Here is a 15,946-nt window from a genome sequence, read left to right on the forward strand (position 1 = left end):
ACGGGCCCGCTGGTACCTGTAGTACTACTACTAAAAAAATACCCAAAAAAACACAAGACACACACACCGTGAAAGTATAATTTTATTACATACATACACACATACATAATTACTTACCTTATGTTCCCACGCAGGTCGGTCCTCTTCTCCAGTAGAATCCAAGGGGTACCTGTTGAAGAAATTATACTCACGAGATCCAGGGGTCCAGGGTCCTCGGGGAATCCAGGTGTAATCCACGTACTTGAAAAAAATAACAAAACGGACACCCGAGCCACGCACTAAAAGGGGACCCATGTTTGCACATGGATCCCCTTTTCCCGACTGCCAGAAACCCACTCTGACTGATGTCTAAGTGGGTTTCTTCAGCCAATCAGGGAGTGCCACGTTGTAGCACTCTCCTGATCGGCTGTGTGCTCCTGTACTGAGTGACAGGCGGCACACGGCAGTGTTACAATGTAGCGCCTATGCGCTCCATTGTAACCAATGCTGGGAACTTTCTGCCCTGCGGTTGACCTAAAGTGACGTCACCGCTGAGCAGAAAGTTCCCAGCATTGGTTACAATGGAGCGCATAGGCGCAACATTGTAACACTGCCGTGTGCCGCCTGTCACTCAGTACAGGAGCACACAGCCGATCAGGAGAGTGCTACAACGTGGCACTCCCTGATTGGCTGAAGAAACCCACTTAGACATCAGTCAGAGTGGGTTTCTGGCAGTCGGGAAAAGGGGATCCATGTGCAAACATGGGTCCCCTTTTAGTGCGTGGCTCGGGTGTCCGTTTTGTTATTTTTTTCAAGTACGTGGATTACACCTGGATTCCCCGAGGACCCTGGACCCCTGGATCTCGTGAGTATAATTTCTTCAACAGGTACCCCTTGGATTCTACTGGAGAAGAGGACCGACCTGCGTGGGAACATAAGGTAAGTATGTATGTATGTGTGTATGTATGTATGTAATAAAATTATACTTTCACGGTGTGTGTGTCTTGTGTTTTTTTGGGTATTTTTTTAGTAGTAGTACTACAGGTACCAGCGGGCCCGTTTTTCCGCCGCATGCTGGTACTTGTGGTTCTCCAAGTACCAGCATGCGGGGGAGGCTTGCTGGGACTTGTAGTACTGCTACTAAAAACAATATCTTTTCTTTTACAACAAAGGCTATCAGCCCCCCCATCCGCAGCCCATTGGATGGGGGGGGGACAGCCTCGGGCTTCACCCCTGGCCCTTGGGTGGCTGGGGGGGGGGGACCCCTTGATTGAAGGGGTCCCCACTCCCCCAGGGTACCCCGGCCAGGGGTGACTAGTTGGATTTTTGATGCCACGGCCGCAGGGCACTATATAAAAGTGACCCCCGGCTGTGGCATTATCTGTCCAGCTAGTGGAGCCCGGTGCTGGTTTTAAAAATACGGGGGACCCCTACTCTTTTTGTCCCCCGTATTTTTGGAACCAGGACCAGGCGCAGAGCCCGATGCTGGTTGCTTAAATATGGGGGAACCCCTGTCAATTTTTACCCCATATTTCTGCAAACAGGATCGGCTCAAAGAGCCCGAGGCTGGTTATGCTTAGGAGGGGGGACCCCACGCAATTTTTTTTAATAAAATAACAACTTTCCCACCCCTTCCCACTGATATACATGCACGGATCTCATGGATCCCTGCATGCCTATCCAATCACGGGAAAAAAAAGCAGGTCTGTTTTTTTTAAGCACTTTTTTACGAGTTGTAATTTTTCACGGCAGTGTTTGTTTTTTTTTTGCTTTGCACTTCTTAGTAAATTACCGAGATTCATACTTAAACAGCCGCGTTTTGACCGATGGTGTATTCATTCGTAATTTTTTTCTTGGACTTGCAAAAAATTACGAATGCCCTCATCACTGCCGTGATTATTGCTTAGTAAATTACCGAGATGACACTTTGATGAAAAAACGGCATCTCGGTCAAAATCGGGAGCTTAGTAAATTTACCCCAGAGAGAGAGTATGCCAGCACACACCAGAGCGCTATATAACACAGGGATGAACACTATAACTGAGTGATTTTCCCTTATAGCTGCTTATATATATACTGCTGCGCCTAAATTTAGTGCCCCCCCTCTCTTTTTTACCCTTTGTAGTCTTGAAAACTGCAGGGGAGAGCCTGGGAGCGATCCTTCCAGCGGAGCTGTGAGGGAAAAATGGCGCCAGTGTGCTGAGGGAGATAGCCCCACCCCTTTTTCGGCTGACTTTCTCCCGCTTTTTTATGGATCTCTGGCAGGGGTATTTTTCACATATATAGCCTCTAGGACTATATATTGTGATTTTTTTGCCAGCCAAGGTGTTAATATTGCTGATCAGGGCGCCCCCACCCAGCGCCCTGCACCCATCAGTGACCGGAGTGTGAGGTGTGCATGAGGAGCAATGGCGCACAGCTGCAGTGCTGTGCGCTACCTTGTTGAAGACCGAAGTCTTCTGCCGCCGATTTTCAGGACCATCTTCTTGCTTCTGGCTCTGTAAGGGGGACGGCGGCGCGGCTCCGGGACCGGACGATCGAGGTCGGGCCCTGTGTTCGATCCCTCTTGAGCTAATGGTGTCCAGTAGCCTAAGAAGCCCAAGCTAGCTGCAAGCAGGTAGGTTCGCTTCTTCTCCCCTTAGTCCCTCGTAGCAGTGAGTCTGTTGCCAGCAGATCTCACTGAAAATAAAAAACCTAAAATATACTTTCTTTTCTAGGAGCTCAGGAGAGCCCCTAGTGTGCATCCAGCTCAGCCGGGCACAAGATTCTAACTGAGGTCTGGAGGAGGGTCATAGAGGGAGGAGCCAGTGCACACCAGGTAGTTCTAAAGCTTTCTTTAGTTGTGCCCAGTCTCCTGCGGAGCCGCTATTCCCCATGGTCCTTACGGAGTCCCAGCATCCACTTAGGACGTCAGAGAAAAATTCATACCATTCGTAAGTGCTGAAGAGTAAATGGCAGTAAAGACACATAATTGTAAGTTGTGAAGTGAAATAGATAGAGACCTGGTGGTGAGCGTCTGTGAATGCTGTATACATATATCATGGCACCGTGTGTGACTGTTTTGGACAGTGTTGGGCTGGGCTGGTTAGTGACAGAGGAGGGGCATGTCACAGTCCCAGGGATTAAAGGAGCTTTGAGCTGAGTCAGTCACCTCCCGTCTGACTTCTATGCACAGTCTGTGTATCTGACTTGCAGCACAGTATAGCAAGATCCTGAGTCCTGAACTATTCAGAGCTGCCTGGGCAGGAACTTGTTGCCTGCCTGGCTGATTCCCCATGTGTGGTGCTGGGCAGGCAGACACTGATGGACGCACCGTACCTCACCGAGCACATGCTGCTGGCTCTTGTCCTCGGTAAGAAGGAATCCAGTACTCTATTTATTTCACTGAGGGCTTATGTTACCTATAACAGCTGTGTTGCATAAAATAAGATGAGGTTATGGGAAATAGTAAATGTAATATTACCTCAGAGGCACAGGTTAGTTGACATGAGCATACCTCCCAACATGACCCTCTCCAGGAGGGACACAATGCTCTGCTCCTGGACTTTTCTCTTAATTCATGATTGCTGGCACCTGTGTTGAACAGGTTAATATATAAGAAAGGTGTTTCAACACAGGTGATGGCAATCATACATTAAGAGGGAAGTGCAGGAGCAGAGCATTCTGTCCCTCCTGGAGAGGGTCATGTTGGGAGGTATGCAATGCATGAGTGGTTTCTTATCACTGACAGTAGCAATGTATGTTTATAATTCTATTTATGCGCACACGTGTGTGCTTATATAGCAGTATATGTTATACTTATTATACTTCAACAGCTACAGTAAGGAATGCAAAGAGGAAACTGGAAAATATGTCTCATTTTTATGTGAGCGTATTGATATCTGTGGTCTATTAGGCTGTATAGAATACTTTTGAGCTTCTGGGTTGAACTCTTTAGGAAGCACTGGCTGTAAAGTGCATGAGGCTGGAATTGAAAGAAGTGAATAAGAAGCTGGCCGAATAAGAAGCTGCCTTCAACCTCGTGCAAAGTGCAGATAAATCGTTCAAACGCCGACTCTTTGCGTCCACCATCTTTGCACATCTTTCCTCACACTTCATAGAGGTGGACGCAGTAGCACTCACAACAGAGGTTTTGCATGCAGCGGATCTGCACAAATATGCAAATGGTGCTGCCCTGGGGATTTCCCACATACGGTATCTCTGATCTGCTGCGTGCGTACAAAGACACTCGATCGGTCACACATCGGTCGGACCTGTGAGCAACCCTTGCTTGGAATGTTTATTGAAAGTAAGGCGCCGCAGCCTTTACACGTGCAGACAAATTCGCCCCTGAAATGGTCATGATACACATGCGTTTTTGAAGACACCCCTATTACCTCCCACAAAATGACGACCTGTAACTCAGTTTGCAAATAAATCCTTTACCGAAACTAGCAAGTGATTGGATGTGCAGTGCGACTTTGATGCATGCGCAGTACAAATAATCTGCTCAACTGTGCAAACATTATCACTGTGTCCACTTCTGAATCAGGGATGTGCACAGCCGCACATGGTGGCCACACATACCCGATAATTGAATTGCCCCACAGAACTATGAAGATACTGATATGCACAGTAAGTGGGTACCTTAGGGGCAGATTTAACAACGAGTGATATTCTAGTTATCACTTCTTACCAATGATAAGTGGTGCTCTGACAAATCAGCTCCTAACTGTCATGTGTTTGAAAAATGACAAATAGGAGCTGATTGGCCGGAGCACCATTTAACATTTGTAACGATTGATAACAAGAATATCGCTGGTTAAATCTGCCCCTTAGTTCTTACAATATATGGTATAATCTTCAGATTGAAAAGGTGCTTGAATGAAGTGATCCTCTTATCCATGTGTGTTTTACTATCGCTGACAGTTTGCATACTGTCATGGAATGCCTTAAAAAAGGGTCTGGTGACATCAGTACTCCAAATATAAATTATATTTTACAGTAGCACAGCGATACTCTCCAAAAATAAGCAATGACATTACTACTCACCAACACTAAGTATATACTGTACTTTACAGCATGCATATCAATGTCAAAGGTGTGTTGTAATGTTATACATTTTATAGAGTTACTTTTGCTGCAATCACATGAACTAGAGTTTTTAAAGGAATACTAATACTAAAGTAGAAGAATATAATCATCAGCTCTGCTGTCTGTGGACTATGATAATGCTTTCAAAATAAAATTGAAAACAATAATCTGGCACTTCAGCAGTGGCGCCCTTGAAACGGTAGCCGTGTGATGTTTTTCAAATGAGAGCCAGCCATGTGTTTTCAGTTCAAACTAGTCCACATCAATAAATAAATACGTAATTATTTTTATAAAGTTGTTGAAAAAAACCTAAAAACTAAAAAATACTTATTTCAAATAATAAAGCTTTTTTTCAGTGATTTTTTTTTTTAGAATTATCTTCTTTTTTTTTAAAGATTTCTCAATTAAGGGGCGTATTCAATTAGTGTCAGATCCTCTACTACACTATTCATTTTCCGGGCATTTCCAACAGGTTTTTACCCGTTTTCGACAATGCCGATCCTACTTTTTTTTAAAGTCCAATCGGCATTGACGAAAACGGGCCAAAAACCTGTTGGAAAAGCTCGCAAATTCGACAAAATACGTGGATCCACAGCTAATCTGCCGATCCACGTATTTTCCGACAACCTAAAAAAGTCGGAAAGTGCTGTTTTTACAACTTGTCTGAAATTATGACAATAATTGAATAGACCCCTAAAACCCTTTGGTGTACAGTACATGACATTATGAAACAAAGCCGTTGCTAAATATATTACATAGTCAGTGAAAATAGATGGTCTCAGACTTTTACACTTCAAAAAACAACACAAGTGACTTTTCCTGTCATACAGTATATACAATATTATGTTTTCTCTATCGTCCTAGTGGATGCTGGGGTTCCTGAAAGGACCAGGGGGAATAGCGGCTCCGCAGGAGACAGGGCACAAAAAGTAAAGCTTTTTCCGATCAGGTGGTGTGCACTGGCTCCTCCCCCTATGACCCTCCTCCAGACTCCAGTTAGATTTTTGTGCCCGGCCGAGAAGGGTGCAATCTAGGTGGCTCTCCTAAAGAGCTGCTTAGAAAAAGTTTAGCTAGGTTTTTTATTTTACAGTGATTCCTGCTGGCAACAGGATCACTGCAGCGAGGGACTGAGGGGAGAAGGAGTCAACTCACCTGCGTGCAGGATGGATTGGTTTCTTGGCTACTGGACATCAAGCTCCAGAGGGACGATCACAGGTACAGCCTGGATGGTCACCGGAGCCACGCCGCCGGCCCCCTTGCAGATGCTGAAATCAGAAGAGGTCCAGAATCGGCGGCTGAAGACTCCTGCAGTCTTCTAAAGGTAGCGCACAGCACTGCAGCTGTGCGCCATTTTCCTCTCAGCACACTTCACACGGCAGTCACTGAGGGTGCAGGGCGCTGGGAGGGGGGCGCCCTGGGAGGCAAATGAGTACCTATAAAGGCTAAAAATACCTCACATATAGCCCTAGAGGCTATATGGAGATATTTAACCCCTGCCTAATTTTTCTAAATAGCGGGAGACGAGCCCGCCGGAAAAGGGGCGGGGCCTATCTCCTCAGCACACGGCGCCATTTCCTCTCACAGCTCCGCTGGTCAGGACGGCTCCCAAGTCTCTCCCCTGCACTGCACTACAGAAACAGGGTAAAACAGAGAGGGGGGGGCACATTTATGGCGATATTTTGATATAACAAAGCAGCTATAAGGGAGCACTTATTATAAGGCTATCCCTGATATATATATAGCGCTTTTGGTGTGTGCTGGCAAACTCTCCCTCTGTCTCCCCAAAGGGCTAGTGGGTCCTGTCTTCGTTAGGAGCATTCCCTGTGTGTCTGCTGTGTGTCGGTACGTGTGTGTCGACATGTATGAGGACGATATTGGTGTGGAGGCGGAGCAATTGCCAAATATGAGGATGTCACCCCCTAGGGAGTCGACACCAGAATGGATGCCTTTATTTATGGAACTACGGGATAGTGTCAACACGCTAAAGCAGTCGTTTGACGACATGAGACGGCCGGACAATCAATTAGTGCCTGTCCAGGCGACTCAAACACCGTCAGGGGCTGTGAAACGCCCTTTGCCTCAGTCGGTCGACACAGACCCAGACACAGGCGATGACTCCAGTGGTGACGGTGACGAATCAACCGTATTTTCCAGTAGGGCCACACGTTATATGATTTTGGCAATGAAGGAGGCGTTACATTTAGCTGATACTACAGGTACCACTAAACAGGGTATTATGTGGGGTATAAAAAAAAAAAAACTACCTATAGTTTTTCCTGAATCAGAAGAACTAAATGACGTGTGTAATGAAGCGTGGGTTGCCCCTGATAAAAAGCTGATAATTTCAAAGAAATTATTGGCATTATACCCTTTCCCGCCAGAGGTTAGGGAGCGCTGGGAAACACCTCCTAGGGTGGACAAGGCGCTAACACGCTTATCTAAACAAGTGGCGTTACCCTCTCCTGAGACGGCCGCACTTAAAGATCCATCAGATAGGAGGATGGAAAATATCCAAAAAAGTATATACACACATGCAGGTGTTATACTACGACCAGCTGTAGCGACTGCCTGGATGGGCAGTGCGGGGGTAGTTTGGTCAGAGTCCCTGATTGAAAATATTGATACCCTGGACAGGGACAATATTTTACTGTCGTTAGAACAAATAAAGGATGCATTTCTTTATATGCGTGATGCACAGAGGGATATATGCACACTGGCATCACGGGTAAGTGCTATGTCCATTTCGGCCAGAAGAGCTTTATGGACGCGACAGTGGACAGGCGATGCGGATTCAAAACGGCATATGGAAGTTTTGCCGTATAAAGGGGAGGAGTTATTTGGAGTCGGTCTATCAGATTTGGTGGCCACGGCTACAGCCGGGAAATCCACCTTTCTACCTCAAGTCACTCCCCAACAGAAAAAGGCACCGACTTTTCAACTGCAGCCCTTTCGTTCCTTTAAAAATAAGAGAGCAAAGGGCTATTCATATCTGCCACGAGGCAAAGGTCGAGGGAAGAGACAGCAACACGCAGCTCCTTCCCAAGATCAGAAGCCCTCCCCGGCTTCTACAAAAGCCTCAGCATGACGCTGGGGCTTCTCAAGCGGACTCGGGGACGGTGGGGGGTCGTCTCAAAAATTACAGCGCGCAGTGGGCTCACTCGCAAGTAGATCCCTGGATCCTGCAGATAATATCTCAGGGATACAGGTTGGAATTAGAGACAGATCCACCTCGCCGTTTCCTGAAGTCTGCTTTACCAACGTCCCCCTCCGAAAGGGAGACGGTTTTGGAAGCCATTCACAAGCTGTACTCTCAGCAGGTGATAGTCAAGGTACCTCTTCTGCAACAAGGGAAGGGGTATTATTCCACTCTTTTTGTGGTACCGAAGCCGGATGGCTCGGTAAGGCCTATTCTAAATCTGAAGTCCTTGAACCTGTACATAAAGAAGTTCAAGTTCAAAATGGAGTCACTCAGAGCAGTGATAGCGAACCTGGAAGAGGGGGACTTTATGGTATCCTTGGACATCAAGGATGCGTATCTCCACGTTCCAATTTACCCCTCACACCAGGGGTACCTCAGGTTCGTTGTACAAAACTGTCACTATCAGTTTCAGACGCTGCCGTTCGGATTGTCCACGGCACCTCGGATCTTTACAAAGGTAATGGCCGAGATGATGATTCTTCTTCGAAGAAAAGGCGTATTAATTATCCCATACTTGGACGATCTCCTAATAAGGGCGAGGTCCAGAGAACAGCTAGAGATGGGATTAGCACTGTCTCAAGAAGTGCTAAAACAGCACGGGTGGATTCTGAATATTCCAAAATCCCAGTTAATGCCGACAACTCGTCTGCTGTTCCTAGGGATGATTCTGGACACGGTTCAGAAAAAGGTTTTTCTCCCGGAGGAAAAAGCCAAGGAGTTATCCGAGCTTGTCAGGAACCTCCTAAAACCAGGAAAGGTGTCTGTACATCAATGCACAAGAGTCCTGGGAAAAATGGTGGCTTCTTACGAAGCAATTCCATTCGGCAGATTCCACGCAAGAATTTTCCAAAGGGATCTGTTGGACAAATGGTCAGGGTCGCATCTTCAGATGCACCTGCGGATAACCCTGTCTCCAAGGACAAGGGTGTCTCTTCTGTGGTGGTTGCAGAGTGCTCATCTATTGGAGGGCCGCAGATTCGGCATACAGGATTGGATCCTGGTGACCACGGACGCCAGCCTGTGAGGCTGGGGAGCAGTCACACAAGGAAGAAACTTCCAGGGAGTATGGACGAGCCTGGAAACGTCTCTTCACATAAACATTCTGGAACTAAGAGCAATATACAATGCTCTAAGCCAGGCAGAACCTCTGCTTCAGGGAAAACCGGTGTTGATCCAGTCGGACAACATCACGGCAGTCGCCCATGTGAACAGACAGGGCGGCACAAGAAGCAGGAGTGCAATGGCAGAAGCTGCAAGGATTCTTCGCTGGGCAGAGAATCATGTGATAGCACTGTCAGCAGTGTTCATCCCGGGAGTGGACAACTGGGAAGCAGACTTCCTCAGCAGACACGATCTTCACCCGGGAGAGTGGGGACTTCATCCAGAAGTCTTCCACATGCTGGTAACCCGTTGGGAAAGACCAATGGTGGACATGATGGCGTCTCGCCTCAACAAAAAACTGGACAGGTATTGCGCCAGGTCAAGAGATCCGCAGGCAATAGCTGTGGACGCGCTGGTAACGCCTTGGGTGTACCAGTCGGTGTATGTGTTTCCTCCTCTGCCTCTCATACCAAAAGTATTGAGAATTATACGGCAAAGAGGCGTAAGAACGATACTAGTGGTTCCGGATTGGCCAAGAAGGACTTGGTACCCGGAACTTCAAGAGATGATCACGGAAGATCCGTGGCCTCTACCTCTAAGGAGGGACTTGCTTCAGCAGGGTCCCTGTCTGTTTCAAGACTTACCGCGGCTGCGTTTGACGGCATGGCGGTTGAACGCCGGATCCTAAAGGAAAAAGGCATGCCGGAAGAAGTCATTCCTACTTTGATTAAAGCAAGGAAGGAAGTAACCGTGCAACATTATCACCGAATTTGGCGAAAATATGTTGCGTGGTGCGAAGATCGGAGTGCTCCGACGGAGGAATTTCAACTGGGTCGATTCCTACATTTCCTGCAATCAGGATTGTCAATGGGTCTCAAATTGGGATCTATTAAGGTTCAAATTTCGGCCCTGTCGATTTTCTTTCAAAAAGAATTGGCTTCAGTCCCTGAAGTCCAGACCTTTGTTAAGGGAGTGCTGCATATACAGCCTCCTGTGGTGCCTCCAGTGGCACCGTGGGATCTCAATGTGGTTTTGGACTTCCTAAAATCTCATTGGTTTGAACCACTAAAAAAGGTGGATTTGAAATATCTCACATGGAAAGTGACCATGCTTCTAGCCCTGGCTTCTGCCAGGAGAGTGTCAGAATTGTCAGCTTTATCTTACAAAAGCCCATATCTGATTTTCCATTCGGACAGGGCAGAACTGCGGACTCGTCCGCATTTTCTCCCTAAGGTGGTGTCAGCATTTCATCTGAACCAGCCTATTGTAGTGCCTGCGGCTACAAGTGACTTGGAGGACTCCAAGTTACTGGACGTTGTCAGAGCATTAAAAATATATATTGCAAGGACAGCTGGAGTCAGAAAATCTGACTCGTTGTTTATATTGTATGCACCCAACAAGATGGGTGCTCCTGCGTCTAAGCAGACGATTGCTCGTTGGATCTGTAGCACAATCCAACTTGCACATTCTGTGGCAGGCCTGCCACAGCCTAAATCTGTAAAGGCCCACTCCACAAGGAAGGTGGGCTCATCTTGGGCGGCTGCCCGAGGGGTCTCGGCATTACAACTTTGCCGAGCAGCTACGTGGTCAGGGGAGAACACGTTTGTAAAATTTTACAAATTTGATACTCTGGCTAAGGAGGACCTGGAGTTCTCTCATTCGGTGCTGCAGAGTCATCCGCACTCTCCCGCCCGTTTGGGAGCTTTGGTATAATCCCCATGGTCCTTTCAGGAACCCCAGCATCCACTAGGACGATAGAGAAAATAAGATTTTACTTACCGATAAATCTATTTCTCGGAGTCCGTAGTGGATGCTGGGCGCCCATCCCAAGTGCGGATTATCTGCATAAATTGTACATAGTTATTGTTAACTAATTCGGGTTATTGTTGAAGGAAGCCATCTTTCAGAGGCTCCGCTGTTATCATACTGTTAACTGGGTTTAGATCACAAGTTGTACGGTGTGATTGGTGTGGCTGGTATGAGTCTTACCCGGGATTCAAAATCCTCCCTTATTGTGTACGCTCGTCCGGGCACAGTACCTAACTGGAGTCTGGAGGAGGGTCATAGGGGGAGGAGCCAGTGCACACCACCTGATCGGAAAAAGCTTTACTTTTTGTGCCCTGTCTCCTGCGGAGCCGCTATTCCCCCTGGTCCTTTCAGGAACCCCAGCATCCACTACGGACTCCGAGAAATAGATTTATCGGTAAGTAAAATCTTATTTTTTTCCCCCCAGCTTTTATTGCTGTACAATTAAGGAAATATAACAGCTTCAAGTGTGTGGGAAGCATCTTGCTGTTTTTATAGCACAACTTAAAGCAACAATTTTGGTTAGTCATTATATTTTACCTGACCTGCTGCTTACCCTTAGGGGCATATTTATCACAATCCACGCCTCAGATACGGATGGAATTTGATAAATTTGCTCCAATCCGCAATGCGATAATACACTGCAAGGATGTATAAATTATGGGATGCAGAGCTTGTGAGAAAGCTCTGTCCCTCCGATCCACTTCACATACTTATTATTGTATGTTTCTGGAAAAATACATTGTTTGTCTGCGCATTCGCCACCACCGCTGCTCCTTTCTAAGCCCGGCTCCTGTCCTTGCTGCGCAGCTCTCCTGTCCACTCTGCCCTGCCTAAGCTCGGCTCTTGTCCCAGCTCCCCAGCTCTCCTGTCCACTCTGCCCAGGTCTCCTGTCCCTGCTTCCTGAAATACACCCCCCCCCCCCCCAACCTCTGTCACCTCTGCCCTACCCCCTGCTGCTGCCTTAGCCCCCTGCATCAGTATTTGTAAAAAATAAATAAAAGATAAACTTATGTGCATCGGAAGGAGCTCAGCGATGGTCTCTGCATCGGCAAATCAGCTGAGATGCAGTAAAGTGCCGTCCAGCACTTTCACTGCATGCCAACTGCAGTGCAGAGCAGGAGTCGGAAACCGGATGGGAACTTGTCATAACATTATCTGAAAATAGCGTTATTTTTACCTCTGGTATTTTTTATTTTTTTTTTATTTTTTTTTACATTTTATAAGTAAATTTGCTCAGATCACAGTTCCCATTACAAGTATAGGAAATGTGATCTGGTTACTAAAACAGTGTAGTATTAATGTCTTGAAGGAGAATTTTATGAATTCTCCTTCAATTGCCCTTTAGTATATTTAAGTGATATTAAAATAATGTGAAAAATAATGTTGAAAAATATGCCCGTATGTGTGTTGATATATGTGTACTATTCTGCGGTATATACAAATAATGAAATGTAGAGAGTGGATACCAGTGGAAAGAACTGTAAAGATCCATACACACTGGGTGATTTTGAGCTCAAAGTAGCTCACTTTTGGCATTTTGAGCTACTTTGAGCTCGCTCAAACTCGTTCTGTGTGTATGGGCTAGCGATGAGCACTGATGCGCGCTCCCGCATCATCGCTAGCCCCCGCCGTTCGTCGGTCTGTTTGCACAGCCGAGTGAAGCACTTTCCACAGTCTCCTACTGTGGAAAGTGCTACACCCAAGTGGACATCGCTGGCACAGGGAAAATAGCAGAGTGTGTATGCACTGAGCTATTTTCCTGCCAGCAATGTCCAAGATCATCGCTATGCATACACGCTGGGCAACAACGTCCAGGTTGTATGCAACTTTAGAGCACACCAGCCAGATAGACTTAACCAGGAGCTTTGGTTTATTTGCAGTGCACAGATTGTACAGCTGTACCTCACAGATACACAGGTGAGCATAAAGCAGACCAGCAGGTCTTGTATGTAGCCATTGGCAGCAGGATATTGAGGGGTCCTCCACGGAGCTATTTGTACACAGCTGCATACCACTGTTGTGCTCAAACGCAATGAGAAGATGGCACTGCGCATGCGTAAAGTAAGTATTAGTGGCCATCTTGGTAAAGGAAGATGCTTCAGTTATGGCGCATCATGGAAGGAAGCGCAGTAGCGCATTCCATATAACAACGTAGTGGAGATTCGTAATCTGAGCAATGAAACAGATATTGGTGGTCATTCTGAGTTGATCGCTAGCTGAAAATGTTCGCTGCGCAGCGATGAAGCAAAAACCGTCACTTCTGCGCATGCGTATGCGGCGCAATGCGCACGCGCAACGTATTTTCACAACGGCCGATGTAGTTTTACACAAGGTCTAGCGAAGTTTTCCAGTCGCACTGCTGGCCGCAGAGTGATTGACATGAAGTGGGTGTTTCTGGGTGTCAACTGACCATTTTCAGGGAGTGTTCGAAAAAACGCAGTTTTGCCAAGAAAAACGCAGGCGTGGTTGGAGAACGCAGGGCGTGTTTGTGACGTCAAAGCCGGAACTGAACAGTCTGAAGTTATCGCAAGCTAGGAGTAGGTCTGGAGCTACTCTGAAACTGCACAATTTTTTTTTGTAGTCGCTCTGCGATCCTTTCGTTCGCACTTCTGCTAAGCTAAAATACACTCCCAGAGGGAGGCGGCTTAGCAATTGCACCACTGCTAAAAACTGCTAGCGAGCGATCAACTTGGAATGACCCCCATTGCCAGGTCTCCTCTACTTCTGTAGTAAAGCACCCAAAAAAGTGTATTATTCACCATTCTGAGATGTGAGTGGGGAGACCAATAAGCTGGAAGCTGATTGTCACAACTGAGGGCCTGAGCTGACGGGAGGCAGCCTCAGTTGTAGGGGCTGAGATGTACCGGAACCTGGGAGGTTGTATCAGACCCCTGGACATGTAAGTAACATGAATAATAACTGCCCGAAGGCGTGACCACGACAACTTGGATAAAAGTCAATGATGTTTATTATGACAACTCCGCAACACAGCAGCAGTAAAAGAAAACATAAAAGTCAGCAAAGAATAAATACAGTTCCTGGGTACTACAGGATGGCAGGAGCCACAGGGCACTGGTAGTGTGAGATAGTTCTAATAATCTTCTAGATGGAAAGTCCTTACCAGGCCCGACTGTAGCAATGGAGATAACCCAGGATTGTGCCAGCTGGTGTTCCAGGAAAAGCTGGGTTGCTGAAGATAAAACGGCTGCTGTGGATACTGGCTGGAACCAGACTGTTAGCACGGAGTGGATACTGGCTGGAACCAGTTAAATAATAAATGAACTTGGGAGCGATGAAATATGAACTGAAATGTAGAACTTGAGAGCGGAGAAATAATAATACCGGTGGAGAGTTGTAAAGTGTAGAAAGGACACCGGCCCTTTAAGAGAAGCTGTACTCTGCTGGAAGCTGAGCTGGAAGCAGGTAATGTTGTAGCTGGAAACAGATGAATCCACAATGGATTGGAGAGTCAGGCTACACCGCAGGTGGAATGCTGGTGCGGGTCTCTATGGTGGAAGTCTTGAGACAGGAGCTGGAACCTGGAAGACAATCACAGGAGAGAGACAAACAGGAACTAGGTTTGACAACCAAAGCACTGACGCCTTCCTTGCTCAGGCACAGTGTATTTATACCTGCAGCAAGGAAGGGATTGGCTAGGCAATTATGCAGATTATCAATACTGAGAACAGATTGGTGGAAATGATCAGCTGACAGAATCCAAGATGGCTGCGCCCATGCAGACACTTGGAGGGAAGTTTGGTTTGTAATCCATGTGGTAATGAAAACAGTAATGGCGGCGCCGGCCACCGGAGACAGGAGGCGCCAGGCTGACAGATGCACATCCAACCACGCGGACACAGCGGAGGCCGCGGCTGACGTAATCGCCACTCAGACACTCTGCATGCAGAAGTTCAGGGACGGCGGCGGAGGCCGCGGGAGACGCCATGCCAGGTGTAATATGGCGTTTACTGTGACAGCGTCCCAGAGTGACGGGAGAGGATACAGGAATGTACACATCAGGATAACAGATGGGATCCGGTCCTGGAGCGCTGAGCCAGCCTTAGGAGGCATCTGATGGGTAAGAAATGGCGTCCAGATACCCGGATCGTGACAGCACCCCCCCCTTTAGGAGTGGCCCCAGGACACTTCTTTGGCTTTTGAGGAAACTTGGAATGGAATCTCCGGACCAAGGCAGGAGCATGGACATCAGAAGCATTGGTCCATGAACGTTCCTCAGGACCATAACCCTTCCAGTCAATAAGATATTGTAGTTGACCGTAACGGTGACGTGAGTCCAGGATCTTGGCCACTTCATACTCAACGCCTCGTTGAGTTTGGACTTTCGGAGTTGGAGGAAGTGAGGAATGAAACCGATTCAAGATCAGCGGTTTCAACAGGGAAACATGGAATGTCCTGGGTATTTTTAAGAAGGGAGGCAACTGGAGTCTGTAAGCAACAGGATTGATGACTTGTTCAATCTTGAAAGGACCGATATAGCGAGGTGCAAACTTCATACTGGGAACTCTTAACCTCAAATTCTTCGTGGATAACCATACCCGATCACCCACCTTGAGAGCAGGAACTGCTCGACGCTTCTTATCCGCAAACTTCTTGTACCTGAACGATGCCTTGAGCAGAGCTGATCGTACGCTCTTCCAGATATTGGCAAACTGATGCAAGGTGATATCCACTGCGGGAACAGAAGTTGCTGGAAGCGGTTGGAACTCAGGGACTTTAGGGTGGAATCCAAAGTTAGTGAAGAATGGTGTTGAAGCAGATGAAGAA

At 47.1% G+C, this 15,946-nt stretch overlaps 1 protein-coding gene across 1 annotated transcript in view; it reads left to right on the top strand.

Moving 5' to 3' along the window:
• Positions 1-3,095: 3,095 nt before the first annotated feature.
• The window catches only part of BTC (betacellulin), a 220,491-nt gene continuing 207,640 nt past the window's right edge, over positions 3,096-15,946 (top strand). The window contains exon 1 of the mRNA XM_063916815.1: positions 3,096-3,331. Coding sequence (XP_063772885.1) covers positions 3,283-3,331 — 49 coding nt within the window. The 5' untranslated portion in view covers positions 3,096-3,282. The remainder of the gene's footprint in view (positions 3,332-15,946) is intronic.

Source organism: Pseudophryne corroboree, chromosome 1 (assembly GCF_028390025.1).
Source record: "Pseudophryne corroboree isolate aPseCor3 chromosome 1, aPseCor3.hap2, whole genome shotgun sequence".
Classification (NCBI taxonomy): Eukaryota; Metazoa; Chordata; class Amphibia; order Anura; family Myobatrachidae; genus Pseudophryne; species Pseudophryne corroboree.